We start from the raw sequence: 14781 nt of genomic DNA, 5'->3' as shown, positions 1-14781 counted from the left end.
GCCGGTGTGAAATCTTTCCTGCTGCGGGGCGGGGCTGCTGGGGAATAGCTGCCGGGGGGTCGGGGATTACCCAGGGGCTGATCCCGGCCAGGGGCCCGGTACCGGTGCCGATGCCGAGAGCAGGAGGCGAGCACATCACTCCCCGTCCCGCTTTGCCCGGTGCCGCGGGCAGCACCCGGAGGGCCGGGCGGGCTGTGCGCCTGCTCGGGCGGGCGGACGTGGCGGCGGCGGGTTGGCGGGCGGAGCGGCCGCCCCGCCCGGCCCGGCGCGCCTCACGGGCGGGCGGTGGGAGACGTGTGCGAGCGGGAGCGGCCCGGGGCCCGCGGCCCTGCCCCCCTCGGCCGGGCCATGTCGGTGTGCGGCGGCCCCGGCGACGCGGCGGCTCCGCGACTGCGGCCCCGCGCCGCCCTGATGGCGCGGCGGCCCGAGCTGCTGTGCGGCGCGGCCATCGTGCTGGGCTGCGCCTTCCTCATCGCCCTCAAAGTCACCTGCAGGTACCGGCGGGGGAGCGGGCGGACCCGGGGCTCGGCCGGGGGGGGAGCGGCCGCCGGTCCGTCGCCGTTCCCAGAGGCGGTGCCCCTCCGGGGCCTGGGGCAGAGCGGCCGGCGGGGCCTGGAGGGCCGGGGTTGCCCAGCGGCGCCGTGTACACGCTGCGGCCGGGCCGCTTCGGGCACGGGCATCCCCGGGCTGGGGGACGGATCCTCCTCCCGGGCCCCACCACATGCGGTCACCAGGGCAAGTGCGACCGGTCGCGTGTCGGGGGACGCCGTGTCTCCCTCGGCGGGATGGCAGCGGGGCGGGCAGGGGCGATAAGAACGTGGGTGGGGAGGGAGCGGAGTGTTTTAGGAGACTTCTGCCCACCGCGGGTGTCGTGCTGTGGCGGCAGATTCGTGGGGCACCCATTTCTGAGGGCAGTATCAGAGTATGCAGGGCGGTGTCTGAGGGTGTACCAGGCTCTCTGCTCGGTGGGGCTCAGGAATGTGACAGGAGGCAATGGGCAGGAACTGATGCCCAGGAAATTCCACCTGAACATGAAGAAGAACTTGTTCCGTTAGTGACCGGGCCCTGGGACAGATTGTACAGTGAGCCTGTGGAGTCTCCCTCTCTGGAGATACTCCGGAACCATTTGGACGTAATCCTCTGCCATGTGCTCTGGAATGACCCTGCCTGAGCGGGGAGGTGGAACCAAAGGACCTACTGTGGTCTCTTCCAACCTGACCCGTGCTGTGGCCCTGGGACAGGCACGTTGTTGAGATGGAGCTGCTTTTGCTCATCTCCGGAGGTACCTGGGACCTCGCGCTGCCGCCGAGCGGCCGAGGGGGCTCTGGGCTGCAGCCCCTGCCCTCAGCATCGGCCGGGCCAAACGAGTCTGCCCTGGCTCAGGTGTTGATGTCTCATCATCCCTTTGCCTGCACCTGCTTCGGACACGAAGATGTTTCGTGGTTTCTTTCCCAGTCTGGTGGTGCTGCTCTTGGGAGCTGGAACTTCCTTCTTTGCCAAGGGCTCTGCAGTTCCTGTTTGCCCGGAGCTGGTGGACGTGGAGCCAGGGCATGTTTGTACTGGAGGGCGGGGAGCAGCGGCAATGAGCGGTGGGCACAGGCTCGGTTCTGGAGCCTAAACCAGGCTCTAAATCTTCTGGATGAGTTTTAGGTCAAGGTGACTGTTACATGCTCCAGGTCATACTATATTAAGAACATCTACTGCACTTGGGGTTTAATTTTGAGATTAGGAGAAGGCTATGAGGTGCTGATTATGTCCCTGTTCCCCAGCATCTGACAAATTTTGTTCCACAAAACACTTGATTCACAGGTAATGCATCTGAAAAAGGCTACGGCTTTCTTTGCTTACCTGTCCACAAAGGGTGTATTACTTGAATCAGAGTGAATTATAAGTCTGTGAATGAGTGCCTCAGAGTAGCTGTGCCTCCATTCTAGGAGGCTGTATTTCACAGTGACCAGATAATGTAGATGAAATTGTAAAGTTCTTGCCATATTTCAGAATGTGTGGTGAAGGATTTCTGAACATAATCACCTCCCTGGTGTTACATTACTAAGAAAATAATACTTTTTTTGTACTTACAATGATGCTTCCTGCTCTCCTGTATTCAAAACCTGCATATTCCTTTCATTTTACTGCTAGCTGTGATTGAAAGCTCACCAATGGAATGTGATTGGAATGTGGTTCTCACTACTCAGTAATCTAGAAGTTTGATTAAAGAGGTTCAGCTTTTCAGATTGTGGTTAAATAGACTAATATCAGTTAGGTATTCCCTGTTTGGTTGCTGTCAGAAATATAGAAAATGAAGGTGTAAACGTTCTTGTGAAGTTCGGAGCATGGTTAATTGCACATGTTAACTATAAATACAGGACATAGTTTCTCACCACATGTCAGTATGATTTACGAGCAAGACACAGCACTAGGGCATAGGTCCTACCACTGCTCTTGCAAAATATAACTTTTGATATCAATGGATAAAAAGTACAGAAAGGGAAAATTCCTGTACTGCAAGGCAGTCCATTAGTGGGATTTGATGTCTTGTGAGTTTAGAGTGACTCAAGGAATAGCCAAATGAGACCTGACCTAGCATGTGTTGGTATGAAAGCCTGTGGTCTAGAACCTGAATTATTTCTGGCACTATGCAAATGTCTTTAAAACAAGCCCACTCTCAGGATTGTGCAATCAAAGGGGCTGCTGGTCCTGTTGGCACTTGAATATGCTTCCCTTTATTACCAGGGTGTTATCACATAGAAGGTTTAAGTTTTTGTAGGCTCTGGCAGCAGCTAAGTAACACAACCAGAGTTTTAATAAACAGTTTGTGCTTATTATGTTTGTGTAATTGTTTCTTATGTAATCCTCAGTTTATATGTGTGTAAATTTTAGGGGTATTCTTAGGGCAATTAGTCAAGGTATTCTATTATATGTTTGGTATTGCAGAGGAAGACGCTACTTCGCAAATCTCCTTAAGCAGCTGTTGCCTATTGATTTGTTATGTTTTGGTTTTTAATAGTTACTGGAGTTTTTGTCATATTTGAAGGTAGCCATGTATTTTCTGACTCACTCATGTCACGGGACTTCTGCTGATGTGTTCTACCCATTCTTAAAATTTGGAGCCAATTCATTATCTAATTTTTAAGTCTTACGCTGTAATTCTTGAACCAATCATCCTCTTTCTGTTTAATTCAGTAGAGGAAGCAGAGATTTTTATCATATTGAGGTTGTCTGTTTTCATTAAACTAGATGGAGAGGAGAAATTCTAGCTGCTGTCTCTGAAGAAGTTCAGCAGCTGATCAGCCTGCGTGTGCCAGAGCTCACGCTGGAGCTGTGTCCTGTCCAGCTGGCAGGCAGAAATCATGGGAAGAAGCTGCAGTTTGGATAAGCATGGGGTGCAGGAATGGCAGGGAACCAGAGGTGTTGGTTGTGAGGTGACTGAAGAACGTGAGCGTTGGGAAGGAGGTGCTGAGATGGTGGCTGGGGGAGAAGGGAAGGAACAGTCCATAGAAGAAAGCAGATTTTTGATAATCTGTGTAAAAACGTAATATTGTGACTGGATAAATTAATGAATTATAAACAGGAGGAACCATTTAAAATTTTCAAAATTCTGATTTTGAAGATTTGATTTTGAGGCAATTTTATATACAAATTAAGAATTTTTATAACTTGTGATATATACTGAGGGCAATTCTAAAATGTTAAAGTTTAAGTGAGTAGCCTGGAAATGAGAGACAAGCTACAATACAGTTTTTTGCTGTGTTATAAAGACAAAGGTACTTCTTAAAAACTAGGTAGATTGTAAAGTTTGAAGGTGTGGCAGAGTTTTTAGGAGGTTGCTGAATATATGAGTTTGATAGTGTTCAGGGCTCAATAATTTTATCACAATTAATAAAATTTTAACCTGACATGGATTAAATATCAGATAATAAGATAATAAAATTTTTGTATTAGCTTTTTATTGCAAAAAAGTAAAAGAAATGCACACAAAGTAAAGAAATACACAATCTTTCCTAAAACTTCCAGTCCTCTTATGAACCATGGCAAAATTGAGCATGACAGTGTTGTCCAGTTTTCATTCTGGCTTACTTTAGTGTAAATATAGCTAGGGAAAAAATTTAAAATGAAGACTATCTAAAAAGAGAGTATGACCATTCACTTGCATTTCAGGCAGATTATACCATGGCAACTTCTGAACACCTGGGAAGTCCCAAATTCTGGATTGTTTGATTGCTGATTGGATAGAAAGGGTTTCTTGAGTATTTGGTTTATTTCTTCGTATTACTTACTGGCCAATGTAATTTCTCTTAAAAAATCTTCATCTGTCATAATCTCTTTAAATTTAGACTATTTGTTGATACTGTTCTTACATTGATGTGCCCTGAGCAGTTTGCAGTCCCTGCTCTGATCACTAAAATAAACTAGTGCACATTTATGTATCTTTTCCTAATACAATCTAAAACAAAGGGAGTATAGAATACTGTAAAACAAAGCATAAGGCAGGATAATAGGCTCTGTTTATATAAAGAACACATCACAAAACTTTATGACCAGTATGTCTTTTCTTATCAGGCTGCTGTTACCTAAAGTACAAGTGTTAAAAGAGGATGAGGCCAGGGAAGAAATCAAAAGAAATCACTGAAAATCTTCCTGGTAATTTTATGCTCTACAGCATCCAGTCATAAGAGTGTGACCTAACATTCCCATAAGCACAGTGCATGGTATCAGAGTGTGACTTTCTGAAGCTTGTGAAGGGTGATCTTTAGATTTTTATAGGATTTCATGAAACTAACTCCGATAACATAAATCGTAGTCATTCTGCATCAATTTTGTCATTGTGTGACTTTTGCTAAGGATAAAACTTAGGGCTTTGGGCACCCTTTTTTAACTGCTGCTGTACAATCTCAATAACCACTCTTAATTTTCTTTCTGCAGCCGAGCAAAAGATGTAACAATGCCAGCAAAGCTTCCAGTGAATTTTTTCTCCACGAGATCTCCAGTGATTGATCTTTTCCGGGGGCAGCTGGACTATGCGGATCAGCTCCGCCAGGACTCAGAAATTGTGCTGTATTTCTTCTACGCGCCGTGGTGCGGGCAGTCCATTGCAGCCAGAGGAGAAATAGAACATGTGGCCAGCAGATTGTCAGACCAGGTAACTCCAGGGAAAATACCAATCTTAAACATGACCTGGTGGCTTTTCAGTGTCCAAGCTGATCCTGATTTCTGTCTTTTCATGAGAAACAGTAGGACTTGAACGCTCACATTTTAGGGAAACTCATCAGTCACCTTAAATTTAATTTAGCATACAGAGTGGTAGAATAAATGGAGACAGCTTGTGGTTCCTGCTCAGTTGTCTGTTATTTCTGCTATTAAGTGGGGAAGCCTACAACTTTCTTGTTGTAAAGTGTTTTCAGATTTGTTCACCTGCCTTCAGACAGAAATTCCCTGGAGTTTGCTTCCAGTTCTGGGATCCTTGGAGACACTGGTAATCATATAAATATTGTGCACCATAGCAGTGCTTTCAAACAGTTGAGTGCCTGTGAATATTTCACAGGTACAGCTGTCCTAAACCTCCACTTGTTGAGCTCCACTCTGCAGAAAAAGTAATTAATATGGGTTATGATTAAATTAATAAATTTGGAGGATTTAGATTAAGAGGCATAAAAGCTAGAAAGAACAGTGACCAAAAGGATTGCTGTCACAAAATGACAAAAAGAATAAAAAAAAAAGTCTGTCTGTGACAGATATGGAATACTGATTTGAAAAAACCCTGAAAATATCAGATGAAATGGATTGGAAAAAGTACATCAAGTACATCTTGGATAAAGTAGGTCAGAGAAATATACTTTGTTAGCTGTGAATTTTTACCTGCTTTGCAGGTGCTGTTTGTGGCTGTAAATTGCTGGTGGAACCAGGGGAAATGCAGGAAGCAGAAGCATTTCTTTTATTTTCCTGTGATACACTTGTACCATCAGAGGTAAGATTTCATATGTACAGTCTAGGTTTTTTATTGTTCTTTTGGGAAACAGAGGTATCATATAAAGTGCTGCATTTTGAAAATGTTACATTTCTGGCTTCAGTAAATAGTTTTTGGGTAGATTCTCGGTGAGCTCATCCTGTATGCTACTCAAGTGCCAGGTAGGGCTGTAACTGTCAGTTAAATGACTTGCTGGGCAATTCTTCATCCTTATGGAAATTTTGGGTTGCCTGTGCATCTCCTGGAACTTCTGCCTCCAGTGAAAAGAATTCACTGTTACTTATTCATTTCAGATGTCTGCTTGCTCTCTGGATGGATTATAACAACTGGTCCTAATTTATGACAGCATTAAAGAATGTACCTAAGGATTGTTGAAGTTAGTGGAAGTTAAGTGCATATTTAAATTGCACTACATAGTGAAGACCTTGTTCTAATTTTGAATTTTGCACTCACTTTTTTATCCCCCGGAAGTTAAGATATCATTGTATAAAATTTTATATACCCTCGCTTTTATTTTTTAGTATGTGTATGTATTATCTGTTTTTTTTCTCTGTGTGGAGCAGAAGGTAAGGAAACACAATTTCTAAAACTACATAAAAGTATTTATCCCTTGTATTTTACTTTTTATTTTACTAGTCTTGAACTGCAGCTCTCTTTCATTGCAGAGGCTGATTTTGTTTTTTGGGGGGAATTTATGCATTGAGGAGGAGCAGTCCTGGTCTTTGTTAGCTGAACGTGTAATAGACACGAGACACTGGCATAATTCAAGCTGTAATAAAAGAACCCTACAATCCCACTTGGATGTACTTTGACTGAAACTTACTTGACCTTGAAATTATGACACAGTAGATGGATGCACTTGGTATCATCAGTAACCTTAAACAGAGCTGTAACAAGATGAGGTGTAAATCCCTATTGATGCTTCATAGAATCCTGAAGGGCAGTGCACCCCTCATGCCTCAGATACTAAACCTCACATGTGGTGCCCTGGGCATGTGACATGCTGAGCACTGAGTATTGCTGTGAACACAAAGGTTTGTAATAAACTGATGTAGGATGTAGAATGATCTAGTGGGCTCTAGGAGACCATTTTGAAGCTCCTCAATACAGGTATCTCAGTGTGAGTTGGGTATTTTCCAGTGTATCTGTATGTACAAGCTATATTAAAAATGTATCACATTAAATTCTTCAGTGGAAATGGACTAACTCTTTATGCTCTTTGTGTTTGATTTCATGTGGGACAGTAATGCTTTGTCCAATCCATTTATAATTAGGAGGAGGACCTCTGGAATTCACAGCTGCAATCTCCAGCCCACCTTATGTGTTAGCACTAACGTTGTGTGAGCTGTTTTATCATATGGCTGGGGGGGAAACTGGAGCTTTGCTGAGTCTGTTCATCAGCAGTGCAACTGAATTTGTCCCTGCTTTACTGATTGCTGCTCATAAAAGCCTGTGTAAAAATATTGCACCTTTTCAGACTGATACTGTTTGAGACACTGAAAAAACAAGGGGAAATAGTGATGTTCTCAGATCTGTAGTTTTAAGTCTCATGTGTTTACTTCAGAAAAAGTGGAAAGATAAATATATATATATGGTCATGTAATTTATATCTGAGTTTTACCAAGTTCTTTAATGGGACTCAGAAGTGGTCTCCATCCCTCCAAGCTCACCAACACTCTGCCCCTTCCACAGATACTCTGGAGCTTCCCTCTGGTAACACAACTCCCTCCCCACTTACAGCAGCCACTGGTAAAACAGAGAGCAATTCCTAGAGGCTGAGCATGCTGTCTATATAACTCCTATCTGCCACCCCCAGGAGGGACTCTCTACTGTTCATTTAAGTCTTAATGTTCTATTATTTTTTTTGGTACTAGTTTTGGACCAATTGAATACAAAGGCCCTATGAGTGCTGTTTATATTGAAAAGTTTGTTCGCCGGGTGATGACACCACTACTCTACATCTCGTCTCGATCAAAATTACTAGATTTCCTCTCAAATTATGAGGTACTTGTCTCTCTTCTCTAGCTTTACCACTGTGGTTCAGAAAGAGTTTGACTTGTTTAAGGATTACATTTGATCTGCTCCAAAGTAATAGTTTATTTTCAGGATCCTGAAATCAGTGCCCTATAATTTTGTTAAAATCATTAAAATATGAAATGACAAATTCACAATGTTGATTCCCTGTATAGTTACTATTATGATCTAGTGATGCTCTTAATTTACATTACTTTAGTATGTAAAGACAACGAAATTGTTATCTCACCAAACTGTTACATACAAACAAGAAAGAAGGGAGAAATCTTTTCACAAAAATCTTGCAGTCTAAGTTGGCACAGCATTTGAGGAATATATAATCATTAATTTTTAAAGAATAGTAAGCTTTTCTAGTAGGATAAATCTTTTAACTGAGAACAAATATGAAACCAGTTGAAGCAAGGGCTCCTAATCATTTTGTATGTGGTAACTTGATGATTTTAATCCACTGGTACATGTTGTTTTATTCATTTTTGTCTCTTGTGTTCAGGGGTGACTAGATTGGTAGCAATACTGGTGGAATAGTAACTTCCAGTCAGACAAAATATGCTTACAACAGAGCCATTTAAAATCCCTTTATAACTGTTGATTCTTGCAGTGCAGAGTGCAGAAATACCATAATCTTACTAAAGCCCAAGCTGTGAGAGCAGTGGGGAAAAGCTGATCAACACATGAGTGCTGTGGCAGTGGGCAGAGCACGGGAGGGACCCTGCATGGCTGGGGCTGGAGCAGATCCTGTGTGAGCGCTGCTCGCTGCAGTGCCTGCTTGGCTGCAGGACGGAGCATGGCCTGTGCTGTCCAGTGGCAGTGCCACAGCCTAGGGGACACACACTGGGAGTTCCCCTGGGTGGGTGCTGCGCTGTTCATGCCAGGAACTGCCACTGGCTTTGCTTTTCCAGTGTTTTAAGGGGGGACTGAGTTGGGAGTAGTGAGTTGTAGCCTGTCTCTGGTGCTGGTACTTTCTGTGATCATGAGCAATTCTGTTGTCCTTCCATTGCTTCAGTGCTGCTATTCTAAAATTCTAAAACATTTCTTTGCCTCTTACGGAGATTTGAAGAAAGCCACGCTTGGTTTTTGGTTTGTGTTATGTTATTTCTTGGTAGATTGCAGAAGGTTACCAATGAGCATATTGACATTAAGCTTAAATTTGCTTTGCAGTTAGAGGTGCACTTCCACTGTACAAAGACTAAGATAAAAGACAAATTTAGGAGCAACAAAGATATTTTTAAGTACTGCTTAGCAGTTGAACAGATATTTTTGTTTCTGCATTCAGATTTTCCCCCCTTCCTGTGCTTGAAATTCCAAGTGCTGAGTTGCTGTTTATGCTCAGCATTTGTTGGTTATTTTTTTCTGAGATGGCCCAAGAGCAGAGGCTGTTTCTGTTCATGTTGCCCCACAGTCATCGCTGCCTGACATTCTGTCCCAGACCGTGGCTCATGGTGCTCAATGTCTTTCTTGCCTCTGTAAAGTTATGCAAGAGGGAAAGGAGGGGATACAAAAGTAACAGATACAGATAAGATGAAAGAAACGTAATTGTTTATGAAGATGGATGCAGAGAAAACCATAGACACAAAGGAAAAGTTAGTTTTAAACTGGAAATAAACCGGTTGTTTCATCACTTCATTCAGAAATGAGAAGAACATTTTACAATGTTTTCCCTGCGAGTTTAGAAATTGATACCTCTTGTAGGAGAAGATACAATCCAGGGGTTAGTCCTGTGTTTAAGAAGTGAGAAAGTTTGGGGAATAGAGTAGATTATGGGTGATTGGGACATGTATGGCACAAACTAATTGCTATTTTGAGACCCTTGGCTAGTGTCTTCCTTTGACTTTTAATCTTCTCTGTATAAAAAAACCTAATTTTAGCCGAAGGGAAAGGACAGAAGACTGTCAAGGATTGCTATTGGGCACTTTAGCAACTCTCTGCTGGTGGATCGTGTTTTTATGATTTCACTGAAAAGCTAATTAATTTCAAGCTCAAAATAATTTGCAAGATTTGTCATCATCACTATCTAATTTTTAGTCCTGTGTTCTGATAGCAAAAGGATTCTGCAGACTAGAGGAGTTACTGATGAACAGAATCCAGTTAAATGTAAGAGCCGGTGGTGTTCGTTACTCGCTCTTTGGTCGCTTCCTCGACCTAATCACGACTGTCGTGACATGCCAGGTGCTCTCACTAGAGGGCGCTCAATCCCCGTGAAAAAAAAACCTGGTTGAGGACTCAAAAGTTGAGCTCCTGCATTCTCTGATGCTATTGAAGGTTGGTTTCTCTGGGGTTGTGGAATGACACTAGTGTAAAACTAGACATGGATAAGAACTCATTTTTGAGAGCAAGGAAAATGGGCCATTTGGAAAGCAGTTAAAATCTTGAGCAGGAAGATGTGCAGTTTCTGCCATAACTCAAGGTACCTGTGAGTACCTGGAATCAAATTTCTTTTGTTTTCTTAACTGCAGAGATGTAACAGTTTCATTTTAATCCAAACTGGCAGGTCTCATTCCTCATCTGACTGCCCCAGCTGCTAGAAATGGCCTCAGCCTCCTGAGGCACAGAGCAGGAAACAGGAAGCCACTGTAGTTAGACAAAAAACTTCACTCATTTATGAATATCAAATGTGCTCAGGGAATTCATAATTTTCTGGCTTCAGGAGCAGTAGGAGAGGAGTTGGTCTCTCTGGGAGGTGGCTGCTGTGTCTCTTAATGTGATGTCAGCTTTCTGCTTTGCTCTCTATGTAGGAATGCTTCCTGAGCATCAGCAGCTGGGTAGATCTGACACAGAGAGAGATTCAGCTGGCTTTTATGTGGTGCCAGTGTTAAATGATGGTGTGAAAATTTGCTTTCAGGTCTGGGTACACAATGATTTTAACATCATTGGAAAATGATGTTAAATGTAAATTTAATTAATCTTAGTCAACAGTTTCTTTGCTAAAGTGCTTATGGAAATACTGAACTGCCTGAGTATCAGTACCCATCCTGGCTGGCTATCTTTGGCTGCTGAAAAACATTAATTTCTAAGTGGTTTTTGTCTTTTCTACTTTCCTAATCTAGAAAAGGGCCTTCCATGTTATTTCTTATCACCTTAGTTTCTTCAAGAGTGGTTGGTAACTTCTCCTAGACTTAGGGAATTACAGCATGCTGCATGGAGTCATCTACATGCTTGCTTATTCCTTCTAAAAGTTGTGATAGCTTTGAGGCATGGTTCAGTAATAACACTGCTAGCTTTTCTCCAATAGAAAGTACATTTCAGGTCATCTGAAAATCTCTGTTCATTCTTAAAGTTTCCATGAGCTTGCTGTTTGGTAATTGTTGAGATGCTTGGTAAGTCTGTTAGTTGATTTAACTGTATCCTACATCACTTTCCATTCCTTAGTGTAGGGACCAAGCAAGAAATAGGCTTCCCTACAATTGTATTTTGTATTTCCATATATGAGTTTCATGAGGAGATAGCACTAAGAACTCTTCACTAATGGACATCCTCAGGTTTGCTCCAAAGCCTTTCCTACAGACACTTGGTTTGAGACAGGGACAGAAAATCATTTCCTGGAAAGAAAAGCTGCAGCCAGCTCTGCTCTAGCAGTGCCCATGCTCCTAATGCTCCTAAGCACCCCTGTGTCACATGTCAGTGTTCATTCCTCTGGCTGAGACAGCAGCAGCTTCAGCTGATGGCTCCTGAGTGCTCACATGAAGATGGGTACCCAGAACTGCGCCCCGGTGGGAGCAGCTGCTCCTCAGTAACACATTGGGTGTAGATTCCTCCTGAACTGTTTGCAAGCAGCTGTTCCTGAGTTTTGGAGGCTCTTACATGAAAGAAGGTGGGAGTTGTTGCTGTACAGCTCTTCCAGCTCTTCTTGGCCTGCTTGTATTCCAAACCAAGAACTTCTTGTTCACATTGAGATACCTCTTCTGTGAGACTTGAACCTCACTTGTACAGAGCAAGAATTGTTATTAGTTGCAATACCTGGAAGCATTGTCTTGTTAAAAACTTCATTCTTACAGGCAGGAAAACTTTCTTGGTACTTGAGAAGAAATACAGTAATTCAGTCCCTTTACTCCTGTGAATAATTGCACCCAGTAACAGGACAAAAGCTTTAACTGGTCGGGGATGATGATTAAAAGGACTTTATTGAACCAGATTACTGATTAGGCATAGAGCATTAGTAAGTACTAGTATATATAGTAGTGTATAGTAGCATATATTCTTCAACTACAATTTTTTTTTAAAATTGAAAAAACACTTTACAAAAATTATCTTTTGGGAAACATTATTCACAATCTGGAAGTCTTAAGCTTCTGTTAGTGTAAAGCAGAACTGGCACTCTGAATCAGAATGTTACCTTTTAAATAGCATTATAAATACTTCTGCATCTGACTTCTGGCTTCTTGCCATATTTTACTGTCACTTTTGACTTTCCTTTCATTCACTGTTTGGTGTCCTAAATTCACTTGGTACAGGATTAGTATTCAAAAATTGTCCTAGGAAATGGGAAGCTAAATTATTGATTATCTTATCTGGCTCCTTATTTTTGTTCAGTTGAATGCTTTCAAAGTCTTTTAGAAGGGATTGTTTCTTTTTACTGTCTTAGTTTGGAACTAAGAGAAAAAGATGATCATTAATTACTAATCTGTATGTTGTTTAAAAAACAACAGAAAGTGCTATTATTTTGCTGTGTTTTTTCGCTACTATTTTATTTCTGTTTTTATTTTCTACTTGGTAATTACTGTTGCAGACATTTCCCTAATTGCTTGTAACTCATTTTTGTTATTGATAAATTTTTGGGGTACCTTACAAAGAATCTTTATGAACAAGGGGTTTATGCCTAGCATTCATCCAGGAAAGAGGATTCCTGCCTAAAAAGAGAAGTCATGAGTGGAATGGGCAATGTTGTTATTGGTGAACATCTTCAAGATTGCTGATTGTACTGAATTAGATCAGTGTGTTAGGCTGATATGAATAAATGAATTCATATTAATAATAACAAGTAAATGTATGTTCATGTTTTAAAAAGAGATTAAATATTTTACATGTAAAGCTCAAAAAAAATAAAGCAGTCTCTGAAGTAGCAAATGAAAATCCTCATGTGAGGATGTATTTGCCACACAAATGGGTGTCAGGTGGGTGTGGAATCTTCTGTTCCACAATAGTCCCTGGAGTGCTCTTGCTTTGTGTGTCAAATGCCTTCTGTATGCATTGGTGGAAATGAGGAACAAATAACACCAAATAACTAAATGCCATCACTTACTCTGTCCTGATAGTTTTAAGCCCATTTGAGTGATGAGTCAAAAACATAATTCAACGTAATTTTTAATGTATTATATTTCTAAAAATTTAAAACCAAAGCTTAACTGAAATATTTTTCCAAGTCAGCTTCTCCCAGATTCTTTCCTGAGTTTATTAGGAAGTCATTCACCTGGAAAAATCAGTAGGCCTGTTCTGGGATGAGTCTTAAATTTGGAATTGTCTGTCTGGCAATTTGAAGAGCTTTATGGATATGCAGGTGGGATATGGAGTTCTCAAGATTTTTGTGCAGTTGGTCTCTCACTGAATCTTTAGGATATACTGAAAGGATTTACAGTGGCTGTAGCTTAAAGATGGGATAATCACTTACCTTAGCAGGTCAGGTATTGGCACACTGAATCTGTGAATTCATGTGTAAATACTAATTATGTGCAACATAAACAATTCAAGTGTTACTGCTTAAGCCCTTTTTACTCTGAAAAACTGTATTTGATATTCCAATTCTAAAAATCTTTATGATGCTTATGCTTCTTACCTTGGTGCTGGAACTGGTTCAAAATATAGTTGCATAGCAAATAGTAATTGTTTTTGGTGAACTTCAGCATGGGAAATACCCTTAGAGATGTAGCATCCATAAAGCCCCTCTCTCCTACATAAGCTTTTGAATGACAGCTTCATTCTTTCAATGAGAACTGATTTCCATTCAGTCTTTTAATATTCAAATTTTTGTTGCAGCATAAAGTGACTGCTCTTCAGTAAATGTTGTTGTCTTTTAGAGTCTGTTGTGTTTACTGTAGTCCCATATATTTATACTTAAAAATAGCTTAATTAACTCTAATTCTTATTGTTTCAGCCTGGAGTTGTGGGATTTTTTGAATTCAATGCTTCACCTCAACCACCTGGTTATTTAACATTCTTCACATCAGCATTACATTCATTAAAGAAAGGTAAAAGCTCCATTTCCATAATTTAAAGTATTTTTTGCAATATTTTGTAACTTAGGAATTAATCCCTTCTGAGTGTTTCTTGCTGTTGATCTAACTGTGGGACTGTCTCATTACAGTTGAGGACTGCTTACATTAAAAGCTTAGGATGTGATCAGCCTGGTTTACACCAGGAGAGAGTTCCCTCAAAGCCCCACGTGTATCCAGGGCCATAATCAGACTGGCACTTGGTCAAAGTGATCCAGGAGTCTTTGTCTTGTGCAGTGTCAGAGGCACTGGGATGGACTGGACTGTGTCAGCCCTTGGAAACTGAATTCAGTGATGGGTGGAGTTACAGAGCTGCTGCAAGGCAGCCTGAGAAGGCCTTTCTCCCCCTCTTATTTTGCACTGATAATCTAAAATGATTTGACTGTGTTTAAACATGCAAATTTTGTGATGATTGATACCTCATTTTTGGGTCATGAATTTGGGATAGACCCTTTTTAAAGTTAAAAATTAACATGTTTTTTGAATTTTCCTTCCTGTCAGCAAATGAAGGAGAGTCATACTTTTTTTTTCTTACACATACATATTCATTCTTATTTTTTACTGTGCCACTGATGTGAT

The 14781-nt window shown here is 41.7% G+C and overlaps 1 protein-coding gene across 2 annotated transcripts in view; it reads left to right on the top strand.

Annotated features, from left to right (window-relative positions):
- The first annotated feature begins 348 nt into the window (after positions 1-348).
- TXNDC11 (thioredoxin domain containing 11) overlaps positions 349-14781 on the top strand; it is a 28322-nt gene continuing 13889 nt past the window's right edge. The window contains exons 1-5 of one of the 2 annotated variants that reach the window (XM_066560731.1): positions 349-494; positions 4924-5140; positions 5868-5965; positions 7840-7969; positions 14085-14178. In XM_066560731.1, coding sequence (XP_066416828.1) covers positions 349-494; positions 4924-5140; positions 5868-5965; positions 7840-7969; positions 14085-14178 — 685 coding nt within the window. Of the gene's footprint in view, positions 495-4923; positions 5141-5867; positions 5966-7839; positions 7970-14084; positions 14179-14781 lie in introns of those variants that run through there. The other variant, XM_066560732.1, reaches the window with a different exon arrangement.

The sequence above is a fragment of the Molothrus aeneus genome, chromosome 16, assembly GCF_037042795.1.
Source record: "Molothrus aeneus isolate 106 chromosome 16, BPBGC_Maene_1.0, whole genome shotgun sequence".
Lineage (NCBI taxonomy): Eukaryota > Metazoa > Chordata > Aves > Passeriformes > Icteridae > Molothrus > Molothrus aeneus.
Note: the sequence above shows the minus strand (reverse complement) of the source record. Positions and strands in the feature narration are given on the sequence as shown.